This window comes from Danio aesculapii, chromosome 18 (genome assembly GCF_903798145.1).
Source record: "Danio aesculapii chromosome 18, fDanAes4.1, whole genome shotgun sequence".
Classification (NCBI taxonomy): domain Eukaryota; kingdom Metazoa; phylum Chordata; class Actinopteri; order Cypriniformes; family Danionidae; genus Danio; species Danio aesculapii.
The window spans coordinates 40,186,247-40,203,230 of NC_079452.1; the positions used below are offsets into that span (position 1 = coordinate 40,186,247).

General features: G+C 37.1%; 1 protein-coding gene across 1 annotated transcript in view; it reads left to right on the plus strand.

The window, feature by feature from the left end:
* The first annotated feature begins 529 nt into the window (after positions 1-529).
* Positions 530-16,984, plus strand: part of cdh13 (cadherin 13, H-cadherin (heart)) — a 582,964-nt gene continuing 566,509 nt past the window's right edge. The window contains exon 1 of the mRNA XM_056478107.1: positions 530-680. Coding sequence (XP_056334082.1) covers positions 636-680 — 45 coding nt within the window. The 5' untranslated portion in view covers positions 530-635. The remainder of the gene's footprint in view (positions 681-16,984) is intronic.

Below are 16,984 nucleotides of genomic sequence, written 5' to 3' on the forward strand. Positions count from 1 at the left end.
CCAACTTTGGTATTCTTATTGAAGGCTGTGTGCTTAGTTGGATTATTTGCATATAAGATTTTTCCTCATTCTGCCCACAACCCAGTCAGAACAGACCCGTGAACCACAAGTTCACGGTCATTGATCTTGAACACAGCTTCTAAAGTTAAGATTGATTACTGGTCATAAACCCTGCATAAGCTGATTGCTTTTCTTCTAAGAAAACAAGATTAAACATGACACCTTAAAATATACAACAAGCCTTTTGGAGCTATGCATGTCTGATTATTCTATAATACTCTTTCCATTAACAGAGTAGCCAAAAGACGCAATATGCCACCCATTAAACGCTTTAATCGCCAGAATGTTTCTAAGCAGAAAGTTTAAAATCGGTGAAAGATGAAGGAATGCCATGCGAAGATGCTGAAACTTGAGCATCGGTGCGAGCATGTCAGGTTCATGCGAGCGTCAAGGAAGAAACCCCCCTATAAATCTATTGGTGGTGGACTCCAATGCTCTGCTCACGAGGCTGCAGTTCTATTTGGGAAGTTGGCAGCTCGAGGCAGAGGGGCTTTACTCTCGCGACTCTGGAATTATGAACAGCGCTGGTCCGACCAGCATCTTGTTTTGAACATTATTCCCACTGATCTGAGACCATGGAGTTCGGAACCCGCATTTTCATCGCATTCCTCGTTTCCCAGGTAGGCGCGAGAGGTTTCATTCCGTTCTGTTTATGCTTATCGCTTGTTGTCAGTTTTATTTTGCATTAATTTAGAGCCGGGAAAAAATGTGAAAATAATCATTTGAGAATCGTTTTTACAACTCGTTATGCAGAAAGAGTTGCGCGGAGCGAATATTTGCATCTGTTATCCACAGCACACAGAGTAGAAATCAGTATTATGAAATATGCTATTCTTTCATTGCTGTTTATTAATAATACTAATAGTACTGCTTCTGATGCATTGGACGTTATCGCTAGATGTTTACTCAAGTCCATTCGTGTGCATCAGTCTAATGCACTGCCTGGGTTCAGATGGAAATCACGAGCAAACTCAGTCTCAGATCGCATCTATATTCCGCTCAGCTCTGAAGTTGAGCGCTCCTTTGGCTCCCTTCATCAGGAGACATTCACACGACGGGCTGGCTCACGGAGCCCTTCTCCATTCACCAAAGACGGTGAATGAGCGAACAAACGAACAAACCATTTAAGTGTTAAACGGTTCATATCTAAAACTTATAATTTCATCCATTAACGAATGAACGATTCATATTCTCTGCTTCAGAGCTTTAAGGCAAATCAAAAAGATAAACGAATAGCAATCAAACAAGCGATTAACGACCAAATATCACTTTCGAACTAAATGAAGAGACTCGAATACTAACAAATAACACATTAAGTGTTTTACTTTACCGCATATCTCCTTTATAGTTTGTCATTTTTAAATAAAACGAAAAAGAAGAATTAAATTCTATTTCAATTTAGCGAGTCGAGTGTGAAGGAGAACCGCGTTTACCTCAAACAACTGGATTCAAATAGTGAGGTCAATTCCACGTGTAAAGAAACGGATCGATTCAGTTTAAGGTGAATGCTGTGATGAACATTTAGGCTAGTCATTTACAGGTATATTGTATTGGACCTGTAACAAACTACTATACCATGCTTCATAAAGTGCAAGATTATCATGTTTCATCTGCCTACACTCTTATAATGTTCTGTAATGGGATTGAAAACCTTTACCAATCGTTGAACCTTTCAGTTGCACAAAAGGTTGTTTATTATGCTTTTTCCATTGCCATAAAATCATTACTGATGGCTGGATGGTTATCTGGGGTCCCAAAATGGTTGAAAACACTCCTTTTTTAATCTTTGTTTAATAATGCATTGAAACATTGTATTTGGCTAAGCTCCTGCCAATACTGACCAGAGATCAGGTTACACTAATCTATTCAGCTACATTTTGTAAAGTCTGACTTTAATTTGAACATTTTGACTTTCCCAAATCAAAGAGATCTTAGAATTTAGATCCGCCGTTACATCAGACTACTTGAGGCTGTTCGTGCTAATGGACCCTTTGGTTAATATTGTTAATAATGCACATGCATTGCAGTAGTTTGTGGTATAGTCATTTGGGATTGAAGGAGACGTTGTTATGGCATCTTGCATTTGAAATGTTGATGGCTCATTTGTAAGCTACTGCTCAACACTTATTACAGGATAATGAACAACAGGTGCTGTGTTAGTTCTTCCTCTCTCAGATTAAATGATTTTATTTTCACCATGATGTATTACGCTTGGATGTTTTATATGTGTCCCTTCTAAGATGACATGCACGATTTGTTCTAGATAAAACGTTATTAGTGTGTTAGATTATCGATAACTTTGCATGCCCTCAGCATGTGCTGCATTCTTTATTCGCTATTCGATTTCAAAACATCTTTACCGTTGCTTATCTCAGACAAACCCCCAGGCTTTGTGCGCAGGTTAAATAAAGATACTCTATTCTTCAGAACATCAAGAGACCTATCATCTTGCACTTATTATAAATACTTATCCGGCATTTGTCACATTTCAGCTCTTCTCGGATGCTTCATTGAGCTCTTACTTCTTTGGCTGTGAATCATCACAGTGCTGTGAATCTTCAGAGAGCCTACACTTTCTGTTTAACAATTTATTGTTACTAATGTGCTCACCTATGTAACAATCCACTTCAAATAGATTATAGCCTCATATAATGAATGCTCTTAGTATGGTCGTCTCACCATCGCTATCTACCTGGCCAGTGGTGCAAAATCCCTTTTTTCCTCTCTGGCTCCGTGTGTGATCAAGTGAGAAGGATCTTATTTATAGTCGTGCAGGTAGGGCGCCAAGTTTCCCTTGCGTATCGGAGCCTGTGAATTCCCCTCCTCTATAAATCCCTGTTTCCGAAATGAAACGTTAAGCAGTCGCGAGCCGCTGCAATGATTCAGAATGAGTGCGGTGTACCTGTGAGGTGCACACATTTATCTTTTGCGCACTCTCCCCCATTGCTTTTGTGTTTTATTTTATTTACTTATCTATTTACCCAGTTTCCCCCAGCATGGCGTTGGGAAATGGAAAAGTAGAGAGAGAGAGAAATGGAAGGGAAAATAATTTCCTTTACTTGCTGTAAGATCCCTAAGTGGCGAGCATTCTTTGGGATGGAACATGCAGTCCAATATCTCAGGTAATAGATAAGTCAGTGTGGCCATTTAAAGTTTCCAGGAGATGTTGTTTGCTCTGTGATGCACATATTGGTTTTAAATCTTGTATAGGCCACGCTTAACACTTTTGAATTGCCATTTGCATCACTTTCCCCCTTGACGACCTTGTGGCGAGGCACGGACAGTGTGCATTTGATGACTTCGCTGCCACTTATGTGTTACTCTTGTGATTCATCAGACTTAATGAGAGAAAGAAGTGTTGCTTTAAGCTGGTGTCATTTCTATTTATTGCAAGGGTAACAGGTGCACATTGCTCCAGCCAGGGCATAATGCACCAACACACACACACACACACACACACACACAATCGCACTTCCCCTTTAGTCGCAAAGCCTGAAGGCAGTCATGCAGAAGGGCTGGCTTCAGCTGTGTCCACTCTTTGTGTCTAGGATGCTCATCACTAGCTACAGAGTGCATGTGTGTGTATATATAGCATCCCTCTGAAGTGGATGGTGAAGTTTGGTAGCAACCACTGTTACTTCAAATTATTACCTCAAATTTGCTTTTCAGACTAGCAATACCAAAATGCAAAGCACTTTATATGTTTAAGAGGTTTCCATTTACTCTGTTGGGATCCTCTGCATTACTCTAAATCCATTTTGCCACAGTTCCATCGGATACAAGGTTTCCTTACCAAGGAGGACTATGAATTAGGTTGAATGATATTAAAATACTGTATAACCCCTGTGATTCATTCTAGTAGAAAAAGAAAATAAAAGTAGTTTGTTCTGTTTAAGTAGTTCTCTCTAATTCATTTTATAACACTTCATAAGTTTTTTTTTTTTTTTTTTTTTTTACTTTCTGACAATCAAATCATATCTTGTTTATGTTTTCACACAATCTTCTTGTGCCTTTGTGTCTTATAGTTAGGGATGACCCTTGAAGCTCACTTTCCTCATGCAATTGAAAATTATGTAAAGTGTTGTAATTCATGTGTGTTTTCTGTTTAAGTTTAAAAAAAAAACACATTTTTGATACCGTGGCCTTTGGGGCAGCCCACTTTTTTGTTACCTGAGGGGGAGTGGTGGGGGGTCCTTTGCCACACATGATGTAGGCTATAAAACACACAGGATCACTCTGGTAAAACAATCACGATTTCAAAAATGATTGAAAGGAGATTTATTTTGTCAAGTTTACCCTGCCTTCAGCTTAATTGTCCAACATCATATCATTTGTTTTGGAAAATGAATAAGGAGTGTCTCAATGTCCATATGAAAGCATCTGGCTGTCAGTCTTTGACATGACTGTACTTTGCTCCTCAGCGTTCCCACACCTTGATGCTCATGACACGAATAGCATGTGTAGTTATCTTTTTTTTAAGAGAGATGTAAATTGCCATCATGCGTGAATAGATGATATTTTTTCGCTTTCACACATAATAATCCACGATCACATTACACAATACTGAAAGTGTACGTCAAAATAACACATTGTGTTATTTTGAGACCCCCTAAAATTTCACAAATCATGTTTTCAGGGAGCCTAGCTTCCTGTAGTTAGCACCCTGTGCATAATGTTAAAACTCAGCTGTAAAAAAAATCTCACTGCCTCATTTGTTTTCCATTAAATTGTTTGTCATTTAAACTAACATCAGTCAAACTGACTGAACAAAAATAATAAGTTTAATAGAAAGTTAAAACTTAAAGTAATTTACTAAAATAAGTTAATGTAACACAGAAAAATGAATTGTCATGACTTTTTGTGCTATTTTTTTATAGTACTTTTTGATAAGTGAAAATGTTTCTTTATTCATAAGTTTTTTTTTAATGCAAAAAATATGTAATGTAGATACTACTTCCACCACTAGCAGGGATTAACAGCTAATGCTAACTTTACCTTCTGGCCCATTTAATGCCCTTAGGTGACCTCGCACTAAAACACACCATTGCCACAATGATGTAGGCTATAAAACACACAGGATCACTCCGATAAAACATAATCACGAATTCGAAAATGAAAGAAACACCATTGAAAGGGGTTCCCTTTTGTGAAGTTTACTCTGCTTTCAGCTTAATTGTCCATGTTTACAGCAATGTCACTGTGTTTAAAAAAAAGGCCTACTGTATGGAGCAAATAAAGCGAAACACAACACATCATTTGTTTCAATAAATGAATAAGCAGTGTCTCAACGTTCATATCTTTGACATGACTGGACTTTGCTCCTCAGCGCCCCAACACATTGATGCTTATGACAAGAATAGCATGTGTAGTCATCTTTTTTTAAGAGAAGTGTAATGAATGCACTTTTACACATAGTAATCCATGATCACATTACACAATACTGAAACTGCATGTTAGAAAACACCTTTTGTTAATTTTGTGACCCCCTAAAATTTCACAAATCATGTTTTCAGGGCAGCCCATGCCTTATTTAAGGAAGCCGAACTCCCCCTAGCTCCCCGTAGTTCGCACCCTGTACATAATGTTAAAACTAAACTGACTGAACAAAAATAGTAAGTTTAATAGGAAGTTAAAACATTATTAATGTAGTAAAATAAGTCAACATAACACAGAAAAAATAGTTGTCCTGACTTTGTGATATCTTTTTTTTTTTTACAGTGTCTAATGATGAGTGAATATTAGAAAATGTTTCTTTATTCATAAGCTTTTTTTTTTTTTTATGCAAAAAATGATGTAGTTACCACATCCACCACTAGCAGGGATTAACAACTAATGCTAACTTTACCCCCTGGTCCGATTAATGCCCTTAGATGACCTTGCACTAAAGCACAGAGAGAATTTGGGAGGTCTGCTTTCTATTTAACCTTCCAAAGAGACTCTACTGCGACTTACACTTTCATCTTTGAAGTGCGCCATTAGGAAGAAGCTTGTCTTACTACAGTGAGAAATCTTGATTAATTCGCACACTAGCTGTTGAGCACAATACGGTAAATGAAGGTCTGGTAATGATGGAGATAATGAGAGCACCCAGTCATTAGCACTGCAGTGGATCTGAATGCATCGCTCGCCATCTCGACCCTCCTTTGTACTCGCTAGCCATCCTCTACCAAGGTCACTGCTTTTGCTGCATAGGTTAGGTCTGATTTTTGTCTTAATTGTGTAAATCCTTCATGGCAGATACGTTTTGCTTGCATGTGGGTTGTAGCTGATGGTGAAGAACGGGTGATTACACAACGCTCCTGATGGTCATGTCTGTTGTCTAGAGTCTGAAAGGTCAAAATCTGCTGACCTACATCATGTCTATCGGCTTCAAAGTGTGAGTTCGGGGATGTAAGAGATTTATTCTAAGGGTACAAATTTGCGTGTTTGTACTTGAATGTTGCCAGTGTATTGCGGAGTAGGCGCTGAAGTCAAAAGCCTTGGGTAATGTAAAGAGATATATTAGCAGACAGATTTAAGCTTGTTGGGCCTAAAAGGAGGGGAGACTGCTCCAGAACACACACCAACCCGTTTTCCAATGCTTTTTTGACTCTAAACTCAGAAAATACTTGTAAATGCTTCGAAGAGGCTCATGAATACTCACTTACATACAGATAAATACACTATCCTTCTGAACCCATTTCTACATCTCATTTTCTATATCATTTCTTCCTCTTTGGTGGTTTACACCTTAAAATAAATATTTCTAAACAGGTACAGATGTTAATACTTCAATATGTTCTCACTGAGGGTGATGCGGTGGTGCAGTAGGTAGTGCTGTCGCCTCACAGCAAGAAGGTCGCTGGTTCGAGCCTCGGCTGGGCCAGTTGGCATTTCTGTGTGGACTTTGCATGTTCTCCTCGTGCTCATGTGAGTTTCCTCCGGGTGCTCCGGTTTCCCCCACAAGTCATTCGGTACAGGTGAATTGAATAAGCTAAATTGTTCATAGTGTATGAGTGTGTATGGATGTTTCCCAGTGATACGGTTTTCATAGTGATACTACACACTGTTTGTTTTCCTCACCCTTGTGCACGTGTGTGAAAAGGTATCATTTAATTGATATACTTACTGCATACCTGTCAACATTGGGATGTGAAAATAAGGGATCTGATTAAAGAGTAGAGAATGAATCTCTCATTTTAGATTTTTTTCGTTTGATTAAGTAACAGATTAAGTAACATTAAATAAGAGGTGTCACTTTAAAAATGCACAGATCCATAATGAAAGCATTTGATTGCTTTAATAACTTTTTATGCTAATTTAATACATTTTGTTGTGTTTAAAATAAAACCAAGATCGACATGTTTTTACATTTTTTATATTTATTTCAAAGTGTGAAAGCACAGAACAGATTCACATTTAAGAGCAAGGGGCGTCCCCTGGTGGTTCGGCTGTATGGGTTGCGCATATGCAGGATCGGCTCTGTGATGTTTATTGCAAATACCTTGGGAAAATACCTTTATGGGATGATAGCGGGATAGAACTGTAAAATACGGGACAATCCCTGGAAAAAACGGGAGGGTTGACAATTAAGACTTGTTGATATAAGCTGGGTTTTAATCATAACATGAAGCAAAACTTTTCAAAATTTGCAAAAGACAAAAAAGCCCACATGCAAATTATATGCATTTCCATCAGTTTGTTAGAGTGGCTCACTGTAGTATTGGTAACCTAGCAACCAACAGTAAATAATGTAAGCATGATGATGACAGTTGATTAGTCACATGTCTTTTATGTTTACTACATCATATTTTTTTTGGTAAATTTGTTTTTCTCTTATTATTATTATTATTATTATTATTATTATTTGTTGTTGTTGCAGAAGTTCAAAATTCAAAGACAAATTTTTAATAAAAATTGAATTTTTTTGTCACAATTTTTTCATGTGATACCTCAAAATTCACATTAACACTGGATGATGGAAACCCAGCTGTGGTTGACATTGTATGTGAAACCTTTAAAAATGTTTATTAAGTACATTGTTGTCATATAAATAAACCCTCGAGATTTGTATGGTCAAACTCTCTCAGAAAGGTTTTCTTCAAATACCGTACCCCACCTCCTGGCTACGTTTTTGCATTTTATTCAATTTCTGCATCTCCGATCAAATATGGCACTGTTACATGTCAGGTTTGATATCAGATGTCCATCAAATGTCATTGGTTCTTGTGTGCCTCATAGCCAAATGTCATCTCATGCAGCCATATTTCCTTTGAAAGCATGGGTGACCTTTTTAGTGACCACCAATTACATTTCATGAAAGAAGTTTTAATTTTAATAAAGGTCTCATTTAATAATAAGAAAGTGGAATATTCAATGCTTTTGATACTGATGTTTTAAGTGACAATAATATGTCTTAATTATTTGTGTGTGTGTCAGAAGAATGAAAGAACTAGATTTGTAATAATGATGCCACATGAATGATGCCAAAAATGCTATTCAGAAGCAAAGATGGATATAAATAACACCAATATTACTTAGTGTTGCTCTCTCGAAGACCATATCAGCAATTCTGACTCATTATACCGTATCTAACTGATTTATAGACAGTTGCAATCTGGGGAAGAAGAAGAAAAAAAGAGAAACACATCTCACTTGTTCACATTTGCTCCGTTTTTGAATGCAAGAGTTGCATTTGAGTCCCCGCATGTTGATTTAGCAGAAAGAGATCTCACATTGTCAGTCCTCTCTCGCTTCGCAAGGTTCTATCCCTCCCTAGTGTGCTTCTTTCCCTCTTTCCCTGTCTGTTTGCATAGATCATCCCTCCATCAGCTAGATAATTGCGAGGAGAGCCTCAAAAGCCTGGATCTACTAATCCACTTCTCAAACACAACGTGCGGCACGCCAGGCCTCCAAAACGTCCCTGGACTGCCTCTTCCCTCAGAGAGAAGTGGGAATATTATATTTTATCGCTTGTATTTGCATATTGATTCATAGGCAATTACTCCTGGAATCTTTTCTTTTCAGGGTATCTAAAACCACCCAGACGGCCTAGACTGCATTAGCCAATACAAATATAATTGCAGTGACTCATGCTGTAAACATGGACGGCTTTATCTGTGACACTGGATTTCACTAGTTGGAAGCAGTAATTAATTGAATGGTATCTGTGTGGCGTTTTGTCTGACTCCGCGTGTTTGTTGTGCACGATGACCTGCCGAGCTGGAGGCAATATTTGGATTCGTATCAGAGACATGCACACGTACGCAGATTTCTCAGTGAGGCGTATGTCACAGTAAACATGAGACGTGTTTATCTCTAGGTGCGTGTGCGGTGCAATTCCTTGTGTATTGAAGGGGAACCGGGGAATACTAATGGTGGGACTAATGGCAGAGAGGTGTTTTTGCGTGTGATTTTTGAGAATGTTGTTGGGTATGATTGATGATAGGAACAGAGATAAATGGAAAGTAGAGATCTGATTTGTGATAAGTAGACAGAATGTGCCCTGCAGTCCCGAGCGCCGCTGTTCTGATCTTTCTGCCTTTCATAGTTCATGCTCCATTTCATCCATGTGGTAGGACAAAGTTTTCACATTTAACTATTGATTTGTTTAAAAAAAATTCTTCTCATGCACATAATCATGGTGCAAGTCTAACAGGTTTTTTCCATGACAAAAAACTAAGCTTTAAAAGCCATCGACACATTCATAGTATACATTTATCTGGTTATTATTCATACATGTCAGCATTGGGATGTAAAAATATGGGATAACTCACAGCTCGTCTTTAAATTGCATGTACAGAAGCTGATTTGGGAGCGGTGTCTTTATATGGAGTGCATCTGCCAGTCAGCATTGATACATGAATGGACTGATTCAATGGTTGCATATGAAGGGCGACGATCGACGCAAAGCTTTAATGGAAGTGAATGCAGCTGTTTTTATATTCAATTTTATATTTCAAAGTGCTTTCAAGCCAAAATAAAATGAAAGCATAATTCTCTTAAACAGCTCTTGGATGCATTTGAAATTGGCTCTTTGATGCCACTTTTACTTTTCATAGAAAGAAAATATGGGAACATACTTAAACGAGATGATAGTGGGATAGAATGGTAAAATATGTGAGAATCCTAGCAAAATTAAGAGGGTTGACAGGTATGAGGGTTTGCGCTGAAATATGACTTGACATGAGCAGCTTTTTCTTTCCATGTGTAACTAAAATGTTGTAGTGATACCTGTTAAAAAAAAACAACAACAACAATATCTACATTAACACTATTTGTTTGAATTTGAACTTGTGTTTACATGAACACTGTTTAAAATCATATGGTTGATGTCATATTTACATGTCACAAACTGCAAGCTCTATTTGATCACCTGATATGCACACACTGCTCAAATATAGAGCTTCCCGCTGTTTCAAGATCCTAAAATCAAACAATTAAATTAAATTCATTTTTATTTCTATAGTGCTTTTACAATATAGATTGTGTTAAGCTGTTTAACATAGAAGTTCTAGTAAAGTCCAGATTTCAGAGTTGAAGTTCAGTGTAGTTCAGTTCAGTGTGGTTTAATTTTCACTGCTGAAAGTTCAAAGACTGAAGAGCAAGTCCATCGATGCGCAGCTCCACAAGTCCCAATCCAAGCAACTTCACCAACTGACGAAGTGAAGAAAAAAACAAAACAAAAAACATAATTTTTGTGTATTTTGGGAGACGAGAGGCATATTAAGCTTTGTGCTGTTCTGCCTGTATTCATCAAATGGTAACACCAATGGTTTCACACAGTTTAACTACTCTCTTGCTACTGTGTGTTTTTATATCCTCTAGCTAAACACAGTCTGACTTTTAAATCACGTCTTGAGACAGCTTCTTTCTTTTCCATCTAGCTGAACGCATCTTATGTTAACTCTCCAGCTAACAGAGAAAGTTGAATAAATGTGAGGAAGTAACAGTATTAAAATAATGTTTTTGGAACATTCTTCCAAAGTTGATAGAAAAACCATTCTTAGAACATCAATATAATGTGAATGGAATGTTCTAAAAACATTTAAATGACATTCTGAGAACATTAAAATAACATAAGACTGAGAAGTTATGAAGACATTTTGAATAATGCTCATTCATTCATTCATTTTCCTTCGGCATAATCCGAATCAGGGGTCATCACAGCGGAATGAACCGCCAATTTATCCAGCATATGTTTTACGCAGCAAATGCCCTGGTTCGAGTCCAACCTGGGCCAGTTGGCATTTCTGTGTGGAGTTTGAGTGTTCTCCCCGTGTTTGCGTGAGTTTCCTCTGGGTACTTTGGTTTCAAAGACATGCACTCTAAGTGAATTGGATGAACTAAATTGGCTGTAGTGTGTGAGGGCATCTGTTGCGTAAAACATATGCTGGAATAGTTGGTGGTTCATTATGCTGTAGCGACCCATGATAAATAAGGAACTAAACCAAAGGAAAATTAATGAGTGAATAAATAAAGTTATTAGCAATGCTAAGGGACCATTTATAGAACCTTAAATTGTTAGCTAAGTCCCAAATCAGGGTCAGTTGAACATGAAACTAGCCTAATTATTTACATCTTCTATAAGAGCGATTATTTGACCAATCATTTTAACCAACCTAACTGTCGATTTTGGGGAAAAAAAACAATCATTCCATGCCCCCTCCCCCTCTCCCCAATGAACCTTCAAAAATCAGTTTCATAAAAGTCATCCCCATTTCAAATGATAGATTGGTTTCCTCCTCACATAATCTAATTGGACAGTGGTATTGAACGCTTTGATCTGCTTCATCTTGGCTCATTGCTGTTTTTGCATTGACTCCGGAAGATCAAATCAGCCAACTAAACCCTACGTGGACTGTAATCCGTTATTTTTTGCTTTTGCATTGATTTCTTCCCTATATGGCTCACACATGCCTTCAGGAGAAGTCTGAACCTTAGCTGGGCTGTGACTAACACCTTTCTCCCCTTCTCTAGAGCCGTGTCTCAGACAGGACTTAGGTAACCGGCAGAGACGTGAAGGGACATCAGCTTCCACAGCTCTTTCTGTCTCTCTCTTTTCCAAAGGGAGGCTTGCTCTGTTTTCTTTAATTTGTCATGATTCACAGCAGATCGCCCCAGCTAAGTGCCACGTCTGAGAGAGGGCAAATCAATCTCTGCCTTACAATCTCCCCTCCCAACCCCCCACTCTTAATACCCGCAGTACTCACTCCCACCGTATAGATGGCGATGTAGTGCCAGCAAATCTGTCCGCCACACAAAACAACAACAACAGGTAAACGCAAGCACCTCTGAGTGAAATTGCTTTGCCAGAGCTCTTTAGAAATGTAAATTAAACAATGCATTTGTTTGCAAGAAGATCAGCAAGTGTTCAGTGCGGCTGACCCGATGACGTTTGTTAGAGCTACTGTAAGATAGACCTTTGAATTTATTGTACTTGATGGAGCTGTTGAGTAAGAAGAATGAGCTTTTTTTCAAGACTTGGCTCTTCTTCTGAGGGCTAAAGTTCAACTGCCTTGCTGTAAATGCAATCAATACCTCATTCTTGAGGGTTTTCCTTCACGCTGGAGCAGAATTGTGTGTTTGTGTGACTTGTACAATGACTTACAAGAGTAGTTTCAGTCAGCTCTTTTGATTTATTTGTTTAGCAGGCGAGTTTATTTGGTTTTAAGTATTTTATTTTTAGTTTTTCAGATTAATAAAAAAAAATTATTAAAGAAAAAAAAAGTTATTGTCAAGTAATCAATTTGAACAGTTTGAAAATAATATTTTGATCATAAAATATGTATTGATTTATTATACTACAGCATTCTACCATTACTTTTTTGCCTGACTGGATTGTTCTGGATTGTTCCACAATCTGAAGTATTGTCATGTTCAGTGTTGGGGAAAGTTACTTTGAAAAGTAATGATTACAATATTGAGTTACAACCCAAAGTAACTAGTTGCCAAAGTAACTAGTTGCCTTACTTGGTTACTTTTTATGTTAAGTAATGCATTAAGTTACAATTGAGGTTTCATACCTACTTTTGATACCTACGTACTTTTTCATACCTGCCTGAGGCTTGATCTCTTTCAGAACTTTCAGGGTATTTTTCTTTTTCTTTTTTTTTTTTTTAAATAGAGGAGCTCAGAATTTAACAACACATTGTATAACCTACACCTTCATTTACCTTAAAAAAAAAACAAACAAAAACGAATTGATAGTTGTGTAATGGATCACAAATCTCACGGTTCGGATCACACTGCAGTTTTTGAGTCATGGATCGGAATATTTTTTGGTTAAGCAAAAAAGGAGGGGGCAAATTTTTTTTTTTTGGAAAAAATATTTGATACAAAAAATAATCTTTGCTACTGTTTCTGATGATGCTAAATATTGAAATCTAACCTCTTGTACAATATATCAAATGTATTTTCAATTAATGATTCAACAATTCACACATAAAACTTCATTTCATTATAGGCATATCATTTTGAAAAACCTATTCAGTGACATAATTTTGATGGTTGTCGCCACCCATTTGTTACACAATGCAATTGCTACAACATTCACCGATGTCAAGTTCCATTAAATGGAGATTTTAATCTTTATCATAAACATTATTGTTTATATTTAAACTATAAACTGTTATCCCAGTACTTCTGTGTTATTTAATGGTTTGTAACTAACTGAAAGTGTAAAAACTGAATCTCTCTTGATCAAACGCAGATTTGAATGTAGCACTTCAAATGATTAATAAACGTGCAAATCGTTGTCATTTATCATTCATAGTTTGAATTTAGATCCCATTATTTTAATGTTTAATTGTGCAGCTTTACACTGAATGCATTAATGCAGGCTAAACAATGACAGAAAACACCTTTCATTAATAGTCTAAGAAAGCATTTAGTTCCCACCACAACTTTTTCTGTCATCTTTATAATTCACAGGGAAGCCAAAATGCTTTTATACAAGTGATTTAAAATGTAATGTGTTATTTTACTCATTACTTAGAAAAGTAATATTAGAACGTAACTCACGTTACGTGTAATGCGTTACCCCCAACACTTGTCATGTTATTGTTATCTGTTAAGCTGCTTTTGGCACAATCTACATAGCAAAACGTTTTATAGAAAGAAAGTTCTATAGAAATGAAACAATCTGACAAAGTCAAACAGTTTGCAACATTAAATATTTCTTATCATAAAACAATTGAAGAGTTCAGATGCAAAAACCTCTAAATGCCAACTGAAATTTCCATAGAAAATGAACATTTTTCTCAACCTCCTTTGTTTGTTAAGATATTTCACTTTAAAGAACAGGAAAAAGACTTATTCTTCACCAAAAAGGTGATATTACTGAAAATACACACAGTAGCCTGATAAAAATGCAAATTTTAAAGGAAAATTTCAGATGGCATTTAGAGGTTTTTGCCTCTAAACTCTTCAATTGTTAATATTGTGGCATGCTATAAAACCTTAAAGTACAGTTCCTGTGTTATATAGTGTGTGATCATGTTGTGTAATGTGGGGCTTTAAGAGGCTGGATTATGGGGTAAAGCGAGTCTGCGCAATTGAGGGAAGGGGGTTTCCAAAAAGGTAACAAGTATGTTTTTTTCTGAGAAAGCGGAGTTGATGTTGTTTTGGCAAACTAAAGTATTACAGTCTGTCTACACAGTCCAAAAGTTCATTAAAAGATACGTTTGAACTGTCAACGTTTGAACTGTCAACAATATTATACAATCTCGTATAACATAAATTTCATGTTCAAGATGTTCTATTATAATTTTTAGATGTTAAATAACTTAAAACATATATTATACCCTGCTTACCATGCTGGAATTGACTCATTTTGGGTGGAACACTTTCTAGCATTAGGTGGAGTCTTACAGCTCATGCCTCAGTTACTCCAGCAGAAAAAAAAAACATTGTCAGTTTGCAATCCTAATACATGTTTTACTAGTCACACAGAGCAAAATGGCTGTCAAACAGTGCATTGCATTAGCATTAAAGCTTTTTTCATGTCAATTGTCAAATATATGCTCTTATTATATAAGCTCCATATTGGGTATGTCTTTGAATGTTAACTGTTGGGGAAGAAATCAGATGTGTATCAGCATATCTCCTTCTAAACCAACCTAAAAATGTAACCTGATCCTATCTCTGTTATGGCAGTGGTTGTATAGCATTTATGAAGTGCTAAGAGCCTGGCATTTGATGTAAATGCATGTTGAATTTATCGATGCATGCAGATCTGCACAAACATTAGTAGCAAAAAGGCAATAATTGCAGATAATAAAACACCCTATACTGTATACAGAGTGCTAAGCCTCTCCCTCATAAAGACCCATCCGTCTTTGAGGCATTTCTAAGAAAAGAAGACAAATCCTCTATCCCAAGCAACCTTTTCTGCTCCACTGTGAAAACTGGCATGATGCTGATGTGGCAGGGAGCATTTGTCGATTAGCGTATCAGAAATCTCTGCGTTTAAGCAGCTTTGCCTGGCTATTTTTGGGAAAGGCTTCCTTCCGTTGTTGCGGCTGGTTGAAAGGGAGCGTACGGACACAGTTTTCTGTAGTTTGGTGTCAGGCGAATTGGCCCTCATCCTCTTAACCTGTCATCCACATGCACACACAGCATGGTGCTGTGTCTTTCTCTCGGATGCTTCCTCTTTCTCTGTCGTCTTCTGTCTTCTGCCCGAGTCACAGAAAGTCCCTAGAGGCACAGATTAGTTTCTGCGAAGGCTTCATAATCAAAAATTTGGAAAGGGCTGACAGCATTGTGAAGACCTTATTAGACCTTGAAATAAAGTACAATTGATGTACTTTATTAAAGGACTTTAGAAACACTTCTCTTGTTTTTCAGACTGGTAAACAAGTGACAAAAACAAAGGATCCTTGATGAATCACATCACTACTGAAGTGCAAATTTATATTGTCTGAACCTCTTGTGAGAAAGGGAAATGTTCCTATAAAAAGGAAGCTGAGATCCTTGTTGTGAAATACTGTATATAACAGGTGAATTAACACATACAGTAGTGCTTGCATCAAGACTGGACTTTAATTTGAAATTATAATTGTTTCTATGTATTACATTTACTTTTTGGTATATTTGTATATAGCCGTGTTTACATGACACCAATTTAAACTGAAAATGAAAAGCTTTCAGTTTATAACCAAAGCAACAATGGAGGATTAAAGGGCTGTTTGTGTTCAGGTTTCTTGCCAGGTGAAGTGGCCAACTACTGCCTGGCATGTATATTACAGTGTTTTTAGTTATTTTTGCAAATCTGTGCGAATGCTCTAACAATATTGCATTCTACCCTTTCAATGTTTTTGTGGAAATCGAAGTACCATTCCTTACTGGTGTTTTTATTTCATTTATTAGTTTGAGAAGCAGATTTTTAATCATAGATGTGCTAAAATTCACTCAAAAAAGATGTATGCTGTAAAATAAACTACATATTTAAATCAAGCTGAACTAACACATTTCTTAAAATTTTATTGGACAACTTAATTGTTTTATGTTCATTCCACTTAAATATGCAAAAACTAATAAGTTAACTTAATTCCTTCATGTTGACTCAACACAAATTGATTGTGTGGAACCACCATTTTTATTTACACTGTTGGTCTCTAATTTAAAGAGTCCCTATTATGGGTTTTTGAAAATGACCTTCCATGCAGTGGACATGGAAGACAGTTCTAAGTGGAATGAAACATCCAGCTTAATCTTAAATCTGAAAGTGCGCCGTGTTTATTCATCTATAAAAGAGTCGACTCAGAGTGGTTTAAATGAATCGTCGGGGTAACAAATCTTTTGCGGCGTCGGCATGATGTTGATACAGAACTCAAGCCCCACCCATTTGTTGTGTGCGCAGATCTGGGAAATTTGGAACCCCCCCCAAACACTATAGCAGATCCCGGTTAAATCAAGCCGCAAAGATGTTGTGTTCTGAAGTGTG